The sequence below is a fragment of the Solanum stenotomum genome, chromosome 2 (genome assembly GCF_019186545.1).
Source record: "Solanum stenotomum isolate F172 chromosome 2, ASM1918654v1, whole genome shotgun sequence".
NCBI lineage: Eukaryota > Viridiplantae > Streptophyta > Magnoliopsida > Solanales > Solanaceae > Solanum > Solanum stenotomum.
The window spans coordinates 4,030,883-4,042,204 of NC_064283.1; the positions used below are offsets into that span (position 1 = coordinate 4,030,883).

At 34.0% G+C, this 11,322-nt stretch overlaps 2 protein-coding genes and 1 long non-coding RNA gene across 3 annotated transcripts; all 3 read right to left on the reverse strand.

Moving 5' to 3' along the window:
- Positions 1-3,931: 3,931 nt before the first annotated feature.
- Positions 3,932-5,368, reverse strand: LOC125857167 (uncharacterized). Its single transcript, XR_007445600.1, has 2 exons — positions 4,419-5,368; positions 3,932-4,324 (listed from the first exon to the last, which is right to left on the reverse strand). It is a non-coding gene; the product is annotated as an uncharacterized LOC125857167 (long non-coding RNA).
- Positions 5,369-5,518: 150 nt separating this feature from the next.
- Positions 5,519-8,395, reverse strand: LOC125857155 (NAC domain-containing protein 60-like). Its single transcript, XM_049536837.1, has 3 exons — positions 7,922-8,395; positions 6,899-7,162; positions 5,519-6,368 (listed from the first exon to the last, which is right to left on the reverse strand). The coding sequence occupies exons 1-3, from the start codon at positions 8,348-8,350 to the stop codon at positions 6,243-6,245; spliced, it is 819 nt and encodes a 272-aa protein (XP_049392794.1). The 5' UTR covers positions 8,351-8,395; the 3' UTR covers positions 5,519-6,242.
- Positions 8,396-9,246: 851 nt separating this feature from the next.
- LOC125857156 (uncharacterized acetyltransferase At3g50280-like) lies at positions 9,247-10,785 on the reverse strand. The gene has a single exon (XM_049536838.1). The coding sequence runs from the start codon at positions 10,752-10,754 to the stop codon at positions 9,411-9,413; it is 1,344 nt and encodes a 447-aa protein (XP_049392795.1). The 5' UTR covers positions 10,755-10,785; the 3' UTR covers positions 9,247-9,410.
- Between the last annotated feature and the right edge of the window lie 537 nt (positions 10,786-11,322).

Sequence of the window (11,322 nt, forward strand, 5' to 3'; positions counted from 1 at the left end):
TTGACGTTCTAATACATATATCCATTCAAAAGGTAACAAAAAAACTAATTATTTTATTTTATTTTACTTGACTTTTATATTTAAGATAGATTATATATATATTTTAATTGTTTATTCTAGTAAATAGGGGTGTATAAAAATTGAATCCACCAATAAATCAAACCCAAAGAAATATTATTCGTTTGTTGTTATTGAATTAACGAGTTTTAAAAGGTTTTATGAAAATAAATTATCGGATCATCGATTCGATTTTGATGTCTTAATAATGAATTATTCGGTAAATCGATAACTCATTAAGGCTATAGTAATTTACTATTTCACTCCTACATAAATATTGTAAATATTAATATCAATACCTTACCAGGTAACTCTGTCCACCAAAACTAAGACAGATGAAAATTGAAAACAATCACCTAGTATTTTTTTTTTGTCTCCGTTAAGTTTTGATTTATTGTTCATTTCCTTTGTTACCCTTTTGACTTGGAAGATGTGTTCATTGATTGTGACATCCCAAGGATTTGATTAATTATTTTTTAATTAAAAAATGACTTTATGTTCCATAATCTCACATTAATCATGTGCTAACCATACGAAATTTCTTGGATGGTGTTTTGTGTGAAACAATAAAATGTTCAAAACCCTTCACCAATTGTCCTTATCTTTTGCAAGATTCAAGAATTAAATGGTTTTTTGGAGTATACAATTAGAGGATATTAAAATGAAAACACGTTAAAGATGGGGTCAATAAAACAAGGATTATCTTGTTAATCTATCCTTTCAATTTGTTCGTATTGTAACAAAGATCAAGAATGTTTTCATTTCCTTTTTATTCTGTAATAAAGTTAGTTGATCCTTTAATTTTGACAAATATTTTTAGCTAAATTTTATGAGAATTGTGTAAAAAAAAGAAATTATAAAAATGTTAGGAAAGTCCCATCAAATCTTAGAAATTGCAATACAAAAACTACACTAAACACGAAATGCTAGGTCAAAAATTAGAAATTGCACCAAGAAATTTATATCAAACTCCGGAAAAAAATCAAATATTAAAAAATGAACCTTCAAATGTGAGTTTCAGCTAAGTCGTTGCATTTCAGTTTTTCACCATTCTCGTCAAATCTTTTAAATAAAATTCATTATATATTTGATGCAGATCAAAAGTATTAACTTTTGACAAATTTAAAGGATCAAAAACTGTCCAACACTTACTTTAGGGGCTATCCTGAACCTACTTCCAAACACAAGGGACGAATTTTTAATTATTTTCTCTAGATAAATGATCCCTCTAATCTCTTTTTATTTATTGAGTATACTAAAAAAGTATTTGAATATGAAAACAAATTTGAAATTTGTGAGCGAAAAATCGAAAAACACATAGAAACCATTTTTTAAAAATTTCAACTTCTATTTTTCAAATTCCAGGCCGATCGAAAGAATAAGCTAATTTGTTAAACAAACAATTATTTTGAAATACTCTCCAATTATTATTTCGAATCAGAACCAAAATCTATAGCCAAAAGAGCCCTAAAAATTAGAGTATAATGTTGCAGTTTGTACTAAAAAATATATCCTGCAGTTAGGTATAAATATGAGATTAAGATGACCTCTAATTAGACTATAGAACCTCTAATTTGTTTTAAAAGACAAGATAATCATCATTACTTAAAATTACATGTAAAACATGTGGGTCGACAAAGGACAAATTTTGAAAAATGATATTGGGGGTGACAAAAACATTTGCTAGGGACCAATAATGCACTGGATTGCCCCTTTGAATTAAAATTATTATTATTATGAACATTAAAGAGAAAGCACCTCAAGAGTAATTTTTGTACCAAACTTCAGTAGCATAGATTCTTTAATTCATTACTACACTTGCCCCCACCTAGCAAAAAACATTTTTTACACAAACATTATGAATTATTGCACAAACTGACAAAGAAGGAAAAAAAATAAAAGGAGGATGAAAAGAGATGTGAAAATGTATACTACTATTTTCTATGACTTTTACATCAACTTTTGGGTGAAAAGAAGAAGAAGCAATATGTACATTCAACTATTTTATGTTGTTGAACATTCAATGAATCTTATACGTCTCAATTCTTTATATCTAACTAGACTATTTTACTAAGGAGATTTGTAAAAAGTGAGAATCTTAATGATGTAGTTATATCGTTAATGTCATTTATGTTAGAGATAACGTCAATATCCTACCTATGGTGAAGATCAAATAGATCGAATCGGAGTCATGATCGAATGTTTCACTTTATAGTTAAGAAATGAAGTTGCACTCTTACTATTAGTTAGATTATGATATGAGAGTGATCATTTGATTCTTACAAGAAACCAAAATCACAAATTCAATAATATATTGTGTGTGACAAAGTTTGGGAGGGGTGATTGTTGGTAACACCAACATCCTACCTATAACAAGTTCCAGGTAACGAGCCGATGATGGCTTGTGTTTATGATTGAATATGATGCTTGATCGATCCTAATAATCTCTCTAGTAAGCAAGAGCCAATGTCTACACAAGATTTTCTTTTCTTCTTTTTCCTCTTCCCTCAAAAGACACTCATAATAATTTAAGAGCAAGCTCTTACATATGAAAGAATTACTTTTAAGTCATAAAAGCAAGAAAAAGGCACAAGAGTACAACTTGTGTAAAGAATGAATTTGAAAGGGAGTTATCCTTCTACTCTGGGGTTGGAGGGTGAGAGGGATATGATATTTACTCATCATTAATGTTGATAACTGATCACACCTAAATAAATATAACAAAATTTTGACAGTGGACAACACAACAATTGTTGTCTACTTGTACCTCCATTAATAGCATGGTGGGTGCACTGCAAATGTGAGGTGGACTTTCTTGAAAAAGTGAGTGGAGGATAAATCAGAAATTTGAACCAACACATGTACTTTTCTGAGTCTAAGCATTATCAATACATACAATATTTGTTTAATGTTAATTGTCTTAAAAAATTAGAGAGTAAAGTGGAGAGTGTGCAGCAAAGAACATGACTAATGTGTCATGTACCAAATTACTTTAGACATTCAAACCCTACAAAGGAAAGCAATTTGAATACTACATGAGAGAAAGCTTTGATGCTTCATTGATAACAACTTCAATCAATTGCATATTTCCTCCCTTAAGAAAACACCATTATTGAGTATATATATATATAAGGCTGCATGCTTAAAGCATACTCTGGGAAAAGTAGAGGCATGCATCAATAAATTCAAGACTTAAATGCAAAGTCATCTTAAGGAAGAACAAAACAACCAACAGATACTCAAAAAGCCTAGTTGATTGGCTACCTGAACTTACATCTTGTTGGTGAGGTTCGAGTTCCCACCTTGTAATCCCCTTCACCATTTCCCCCTTTCCATTCCCCCCCAAAAGAAGCTGTGAATAGTTGATAAGTAAAATCTCAGCATGCATCCTTGTTTAGTTCATTTTTTACTTTGAAAGTTGTTGCATAAGGGACACATGACACTGTTAACCAAATTTTCCTGCTTATTAAAGGACCATTTGAAATAAAATAACTGAGGACAAACATAGAGATGATGATAAAAAGTTTACTGAAAAGGTTTATATCTTTTTCTGTCCGGCTTCCCCAAGGGGATGAAGACCGTTGACAGTCATTTTCTTCATATCTTTGCAAGGGAAAAAACCATAGCATCTTACCAACTACCCAAAAGTCTGGCTGAAGCTTTGAGGGACACATTCTTCTTACAGAAAACGAAGATTCACGATTCCCACCTCTATCTTTGAATGTTGCAACAAAATTGGATACTCAAGGGCGAAGATGAGTATGACCAACATCTTAACTGTAGAATTTCACGAGTGTTTCCCTTCCAATCATTTTATGTTATTGAGAACAGGAAAAAACCATCCAAAGTAATACAACTAGTTCTTCTGCATTCATAGTGTTAATATAGTACAACAACAGTTTCAAGCTTCATGAACTACCGTTAGTGCATATGTTAAAGACCCTAAAGAACATATAGTACATATACCAAAGTACTTGATGTAAAAGAGAATCATCAGATTCTCATAATGCTACTGTCTTGTACTAGGATTTGCTAAAAACAGACTTATCTGGAACCCGACCTAGAAGTTTTACATTCTTCACAAGCTACTACTAAGCACAACTGCTAGAAATGAAAGACTTGTGAAGCATAAGAAGGTGATGTAGAGATTTTATCTTACACCTCAAAGTTCACCAAAACGTGCCAATAACGTTAACTAAGCTGCCATCCATCTACTCTTCACTATATCACTAAGGTTATTGTCTATCAAGAAGCCAAAATTGTCGGCCTGCAGCACAAATCAAATAGGAATGAATGCTTTCTTCCCCATTGACAAGTCCATTAAAATATTTTTTAGAAAAACAGAGTTATGTTAAAAGTACCTTGAAAGTAAGAGAATTGGTATCCTGACATTTTTCCCAACGATGGCGTTCATGCTATAGCGTGTGCACACCTCAACTATTCCACGGACACCTGCTATCCCACCATCAATGGTGTCCTGACATAATTGTCACCCTTATAACTGACATTGTCACATCCTGTGGTCTTTCGAGCAACTTGTCAACTCTTCACAATCCAACTTGCCTGGTATTATGACATACTTCTTGCTGTTGTTTGCTGCGGTTAACTTTTCATTGAATACAAGATATCCATCCATGTTAGCTTGTGCACACCCAAAGGGTGGCGGCTGCGGGTTTCCTTTGTTATCAAAAAAAAGTATCCATCCATGTTATTGCTATAGCTGTTGTTGTTTTGTCGTTTACTCTTTCACCATGTACAAGATATCCAATGTTATTGCTATAGCTGTTGTTGCTTTTGTCGTTTACTCTTTCACCATGTATAAGATATCCAATGTTATTGCTATAGCTGTTGTGGGTTTCGTGTGAACTCTTCACATTTCTTTAAGTGGTTCAACTCCAACCCATATCTCCACCCAATTGTATAAGTGTAATCCGAACTTTACTCACCCGATCTTTTACCTTGAGCTGATTTTGAGCAATCATGAAACTGTATGAAGTGACCTCATAGCTTGATAACTGCTAGGATATCCATCCAGGACTTGCCCAGTCTAATTCTCTTGAGCTGAATTTCAGCAATCATGACACTGTATTAAGTGATTCAACTCTCACCCATATACAATATATCCATCCATGTAATTGTATAACTGTAAACTATGGACCTTACTAACCTGATCTATTATCCAGAGCTGACTTTGAGCAAGCATGACACGGTAAAAAATGACCTCATAATTTGGTTACTGTTGAGATATCAATCCATAACCATATAATGCTAGCCATTGCTCAGTGCTCACCCAATTTAGTTCTCTTGGCTGATTTTTTTATTTTTTTTTATAACTGAGAAATCCATCTGTGACCCGCCCTTCGGACCAATCACAGCCTTCTAAACTCGGTGGATTTTTAGGATCATGACACTGTATAAAGTGGCTTAACTCTTTAAGCCACTATACAAGTTATCCAATATGTTCACGTTACTCACTCCATCTATTATCGTGAGCTGATCTTCAACAATCATGAAACTGTATAAAGTGACCTCGAAATTTGGTAACTGTTGAGACAACCATCCAGGCAAAGCTATAATGCAAGGCATTATTCACAGAGTCTAATACTATTGAGCTGATATCCATCAATCATGACAGTGTATTAGGTGACTTAACTCTTCGCTCATATACAGCAAATTGTATGACTGTAAAATGTGAGCCTCATTGCTCACCCCATCAACTCTCTTGAGATGATTTTCAGATATCATGACATTGTATACAACTATACATGACCTTATAATTTGATAACTGTCAAGATATTCATCCAGACAACAGCATAATCTAAGCAATTAGTCACCTGATCTAATTCTCTTAAGCTGATTTTCAACAATGATTGCCGATGTAGGAGGTGATCTCACAATTTGATAACTTCACTCTTTTTATGACGTCTTTAAGACGTAACTTTCTAATGTTCTGAAAAGTGACATGAATACCATTTTTGTCACCTTCACTGATATAATCCGGCGTGAACTTCATGCTACTAATTTCCAAACATAACTTGCTTGGGATTGTTATTGATTATTACTTGCTTGAGATTCTTGTTGATTGTACTTGCTTGTGATTCTTATCGATGGTACTTGCTTGAGATTGTTACGGATGGTACTTGCTTGGGATTGCTGTTGGACTTTTGGGATTGTTGTTGTTTCCTTTAGTTAATGCCCGGAAGCGGGCATAGAAGGTCATCCAACTCAATAAAATCTCCTTCTAAAATGGCAATCAGTTCCTGAGCGGAAAAATCATTGAGAACTGGAGGTCCGTCACTCTCAAGACAAATCTGTTGCATGAACCAACATAACTCATATTAATGATGCCCATTTATATCAACACAAAAAAGGAAACATCACGACTACTCTAACAAACTAACATAATTAAGTTTGAAGGATAAATGAGAAGTGTTTCAATTAGCTAATAAACCAGGCACACATAAGGTATACTTCTTAGTTCTGAAGCCTAAATTACTAAATGCACAATAGAAACAGCAACTCAGATTCCACTTGTAGAGCAACAACAGATATGGAAAGCAGAAAAAATTACCTTCATTGATTTCACTCCTGCCCCAACTTCTCTAAGAGGTTTCTCATATTGAGATGTCAAGAAAACGAGTAGGTAAATTCTAAAGATAAATGCATATCTTGTGCATGTCAAACATTTGATGAGCATATAAAAATAAGTCAATGAAGATGAAAAACAGGAAACAACAAACAATTGAAGCAATTCAACATGAAAGCTTGGGATTATGAATGAAGAAAAAGTTAACTAAGCACCTTTAAAGAGTAATAACATAAAGTTTTCTTTGCGATATACCTGTTTAGCAACATTTTCTGCAACAACTTGACCATTTAAGTCGGTAACTAATCCACTAGGTAACTTTGAGACATCATTCTCCTGGTCAATAGTGTTTTCATCATGCATTTTAGAGCCAGTAACCGATGCAGCTGATCCATCAAATTGAATACCTATATGGCGTACTGTCGCAACAATTTCTTCACCATTGGAACTAAATACATGACCTGACAAGTTATTTCCATGATGAGATTTGATGAATACTCGGCATAGAACAAAAGATGCCTGCACACAAGCAGAAGAATGAGACATGTTACATGTAGCAAATTTATGATATGCAACAAGACAAAGCCACCTTAAACAGAACCACATAATATTTTTTATGACTAATTTCAGAAATATTTATGTCAAACTTCTTAATATGTACATTAAGCACAACCACAGACTAAAGGCAGAGAGAGATAGGAGGTCTACCAACATAAAAGCCAGAATTATGGTCACACTCAGATTGTGTTGCTTTGATAATCTTAATTACCATCAAGACTTCAGAACAATAACACAAACCCAAAAGATAAAGCTAACTAACTGTTGACACTCAGTGATCTGTTTCAGCAATCACATCAAAATCAAATCAAACAAAAGCATAGGCCCTAAATCCAATTCTGTTTTCTATTGAAATGCAGGGTAAATTGGGATACCTTACAAAGTTTCTCTTTACCATAACTAATAATGGGCAACAATATACCTAAAGAGTACAAACACATCCTCAATACAAAACTAATTCTATAATCTACATTGTATAATCAGAGTGGTACTTAGATTTCATCAAAACATATTAGCATATCAATGAAAGTACGAACATGCGCAGCACTCCAAGAAGGGAAACAACCAACCACTTCCCGATGTCAGTTTGAACAAAAATTACACCAGAAAAAGGCAAGCCTTTGACAGTGTATTCAAGTAAAAGACTAATAACATTGCAAATTAAGAAAAACTCAATATATTCATTGATGTACGCAAGAAAGATTGTATAGCAGAATGTACCATAAGATGACCAGTTAAGGCGTACTCATGCATCAACCAATCAGTCTTAGTACAATCCTCCAAATAAAAATCAAAACTTTTACGCGTACCCACCACAACTTTCCCTGCACCCGCATCCACCACATCCCTAACTTTACCCCTCTTCTTCCAATAACCACCACCAGCTCTCCTCCTCCCTCCCTTCAAAACCCTAGCCACAAAACAAAACCAGTGCCTTTTCCGTCCACCACGACCGTACCGGAAACAGGCGGAATCCGGCAAGTTAAATGGATTAAAATTGTAGAGATCAATTTCTCGAATTAGGTCAAATCCAACGCCATTCCGGTGATCGGCGCCGTTCTTTGAAGATAAATAGTAGCTAATTAGTTGTTGATCGGAAGGGTAAAATCGGGTACCGGGAGGAAGCGAAAACGGCGTCGTATCTCCCATAATGGGAGAGAGTGAAGCTATAACTGAGAGTGTTTTGAAGTAGCAGGGGACAAAGAGCTCCGAGATAAAAGGGATTTTATATGGACCCAACAAATAAAGAAGCGTGGCCATGAAGTTTCTTCATAATGTCAGCTTATTAATCTCACGTGCTTTCCTCGAAGAATCTCTGTTTCAATTTATATGACATAATTTAAATTTTGATTTTATAACAATAACAAAACACCTTGTGAAATTATACAATTGGAGATGAGTATCGAAAGTTAAATAACCAAATTTTGATCAGGATTTATTTATATGCCTTTAAAATAATTTAAATTATTGATTTTGTGACTTGTAATATTTTTTTTACGTAGTTTCTAAATATATAAATAATTTTTCAAAAACTTTTAAGACTACATGTCTGAATTCACGATTAAAATAAAGATATTTGATTTTTGAAATCCAAACTATGTCATATAAATTGAGACGTATAGAGTTTTTCTCTGTCTAGACTCAAACTCAAATTAGTTATAAACCAACAATGGATTGTGGTGGATGGTTGAAATCTCTCCACCCTTAATCATAAAGGTCTTGAGTTCGATTCCCTAGCCCAAAAAGGGACCCGGCAATACGGATTCTATTATAGACAAGCTTTGTGGTAGTAAATACTTGTTTATTTTAATTAAAAGTCTTGAATTCGAGATTAATTATTTTTCATTTTCTTAGCTGGATTTATAACAACATATCCAATGAAATTCTACTAAGTGGAGTCTGAGATGGATAAAGCATACGCACACCATATCACCATCTCGTGAAAGATGGAGAAGTTGTTTCCAAATGATGCTCCACTCAATTGTATCAAAATCAAGTAGAAGAAAAAGAAAGCTTAGTCATTATTTTCTCAGCTAGATTTTGTGTACGCAAACACGGATACATGATACCGGATGAGAAATAAGAAAGAAGAATCAAATTTCTTTTTATTTCATATCTTGAACAAATCAAACACTTGTCAAACTTACCAACATTAACAATACATCAATTATGAAATAACACAAGTTCTCCAAATACAACACCACCTAAATTAACTTGACAAACTATCCATAAACTCCTTATCAGTTTCAAGAGAAGCCATGAAGTCAGGTAAAAGACACACTTCCAAATCCATGCTACCATCACCTTCAATTCCTTCATACAAACTCACTTTCCCATCAAACTTATGTGCATATCCACTTCTAAGTGCCACTCCTTTTCCCAATCCAAATTCATTCCCATACATATCAAATCTTGGAGAACTTCCCATCATAACGCTACTAGGATCGAAAAATCCCAACTGATAAATCATACCACTTTCCAATTTTTCAACCCATTCGCGAATATCTTTGTTCTTATGATTCACCACAGCTTCATGCATTTCCCAAGCTGCCCAACCAAGGCTGTTTTCAAGAAGTTTTCCCGCTGAGGCAATTCCTCGAACAGTTTGTATGCAATTCCCAAAATAGTTTTCTGGCAATGGAGGTTCCAATCTTGCTCTGTTATTAATCGCCATTCTGCAACTTGTTACATGATCAGCTGGGAATTTTCGGACCCTTGTTATGCATCTCCACATATGAGCTGACAAAGCTTGTAAAGACGAAATCTTGGAGGTATGACATTCTTGATTTGCTTTAGCTTTGAGTTTCTTTAAAGACTCTGCTGAGAAATGGAAGAATCTTTCTCTTAGATTTGGGGATTCGTGTCTACTAATGAATTGATCATGGTGAGTATAAGGAAGATTAATAATTGGACCATGTCCTTCTGGGAACCAATGGTTAAAATTCGGCGATTTAGAAATGGGAATGCTCTGTTTTTGTCCATTATTAGCTTTGAAAACTTCTGAGGGAGAGTTAAAGAAATGCCAGAATGAAGAACCATCAGCTAAGACATGGTTAATTGATAAACCAATGAAAACCCCATCAATTAATTCTGTTAATTGAACAGTTAACAAAGATAAATCATGCCCATCATGGTTAATAGCTCTATCATGATCGAAAAACGATTGAACAACTAAAGGCACATCTTTTGGTGAAAGTATATCAGAAACAGTTAAATCAAGATTAGCATGGATAAATCTTGCACCAGGGCTATTAACACAATCGATAAAGACAGAGTAAAGAGGGGGATTTTCTTGTTTAAGTGTTTTAAAACGACCAGCTAATGGGTAAAAATGGACAAGGGTGATTGAGAGTGAATCTTTAAGCTTTTGCAATAGAGGATCAAGTTGAAATGATGACGGTTTAGTGAAAAGTAGACCTTTTTGGATATATTGAACAGAAAGCATGGCTAAATCCCATGATGATAGATAAACAGGTTTTTTAGCTTCTTCTGAATTGTAAAGTGGCTTGATGAAACAATCTGATATGTGTTGAACTGTTGGTGAAGAAGACATTTTTTTGTTTTTGATTTGTTATTTTTCTTCTTGTTATTGTATAGTTTGAAGATTGGGTTTTTATATTGAGGATTTGTGATTAGTCCAACTTCTACCTACACCCTCACCAACCCTGTTCAAGTGGGGCTTAGTGGAGGTTTTTGTGGGGAATTGTAAAATGGTTTAAGATAAAATATTTGGATGAAAAAAAAAATGGTATCTTATACTCCACCCGTTCCTTTTTATATGTCATACTTACTATAAATAGTTGATTCATAATACTCCCTCCGTCCCTATTTACTTGTCCATATTTCCTTTTTTGGTTGTCTCTATTTAGTTGTCCATTTTGACAAATCAAGAAAGGACAACAAATTTTTTCCTATTATACCCTTATTTACACTTCTTGAAAATTGTAAAAGTGTATGTTGTTTCCCTCCAATTTATTTCACTTTAATTCAAATAAGTGGTTGTAATTTTGAAGTGAAAAGTTGTCATAAGGGTAAAATTGTAACTTCACTGTGCTAATCATTGTTGCCTTAATCTGTGTGCCATTTCTAAAGTGGACAACTAAAAAGGGACGGAGGGAGTA

Coding starts and splice junctions, on each gene's coding strand:
- LOC125857155 (XM_049536837.1), bottom strand. CDS start 8,350: ATGGGAGATACGACGCCGTTTTCGCTTCCTCCCGGTACCCGATTTTAC. Junction 7,163..7,921: donor CCTTAACTGGTCATCTTATG/GTACATTCTGCT, acceptor GCTTGTGTGCAG/GCATCTTTTGTTCTATGCCG. Junction 6,369..6,898: donor CAGAAAATGTTGCTAAACAG/GTATATCGCAAA, acceptor TTCATGCAACAG/ATTTGTCTTGAGAGTGACGG.
- LOC125857156 (XM_049536838.1), bottom strand. CDS start 10,754: ATGTCTTCTTCACCAACAGTTCAACACATATCAGATTGTTTCATCAAG.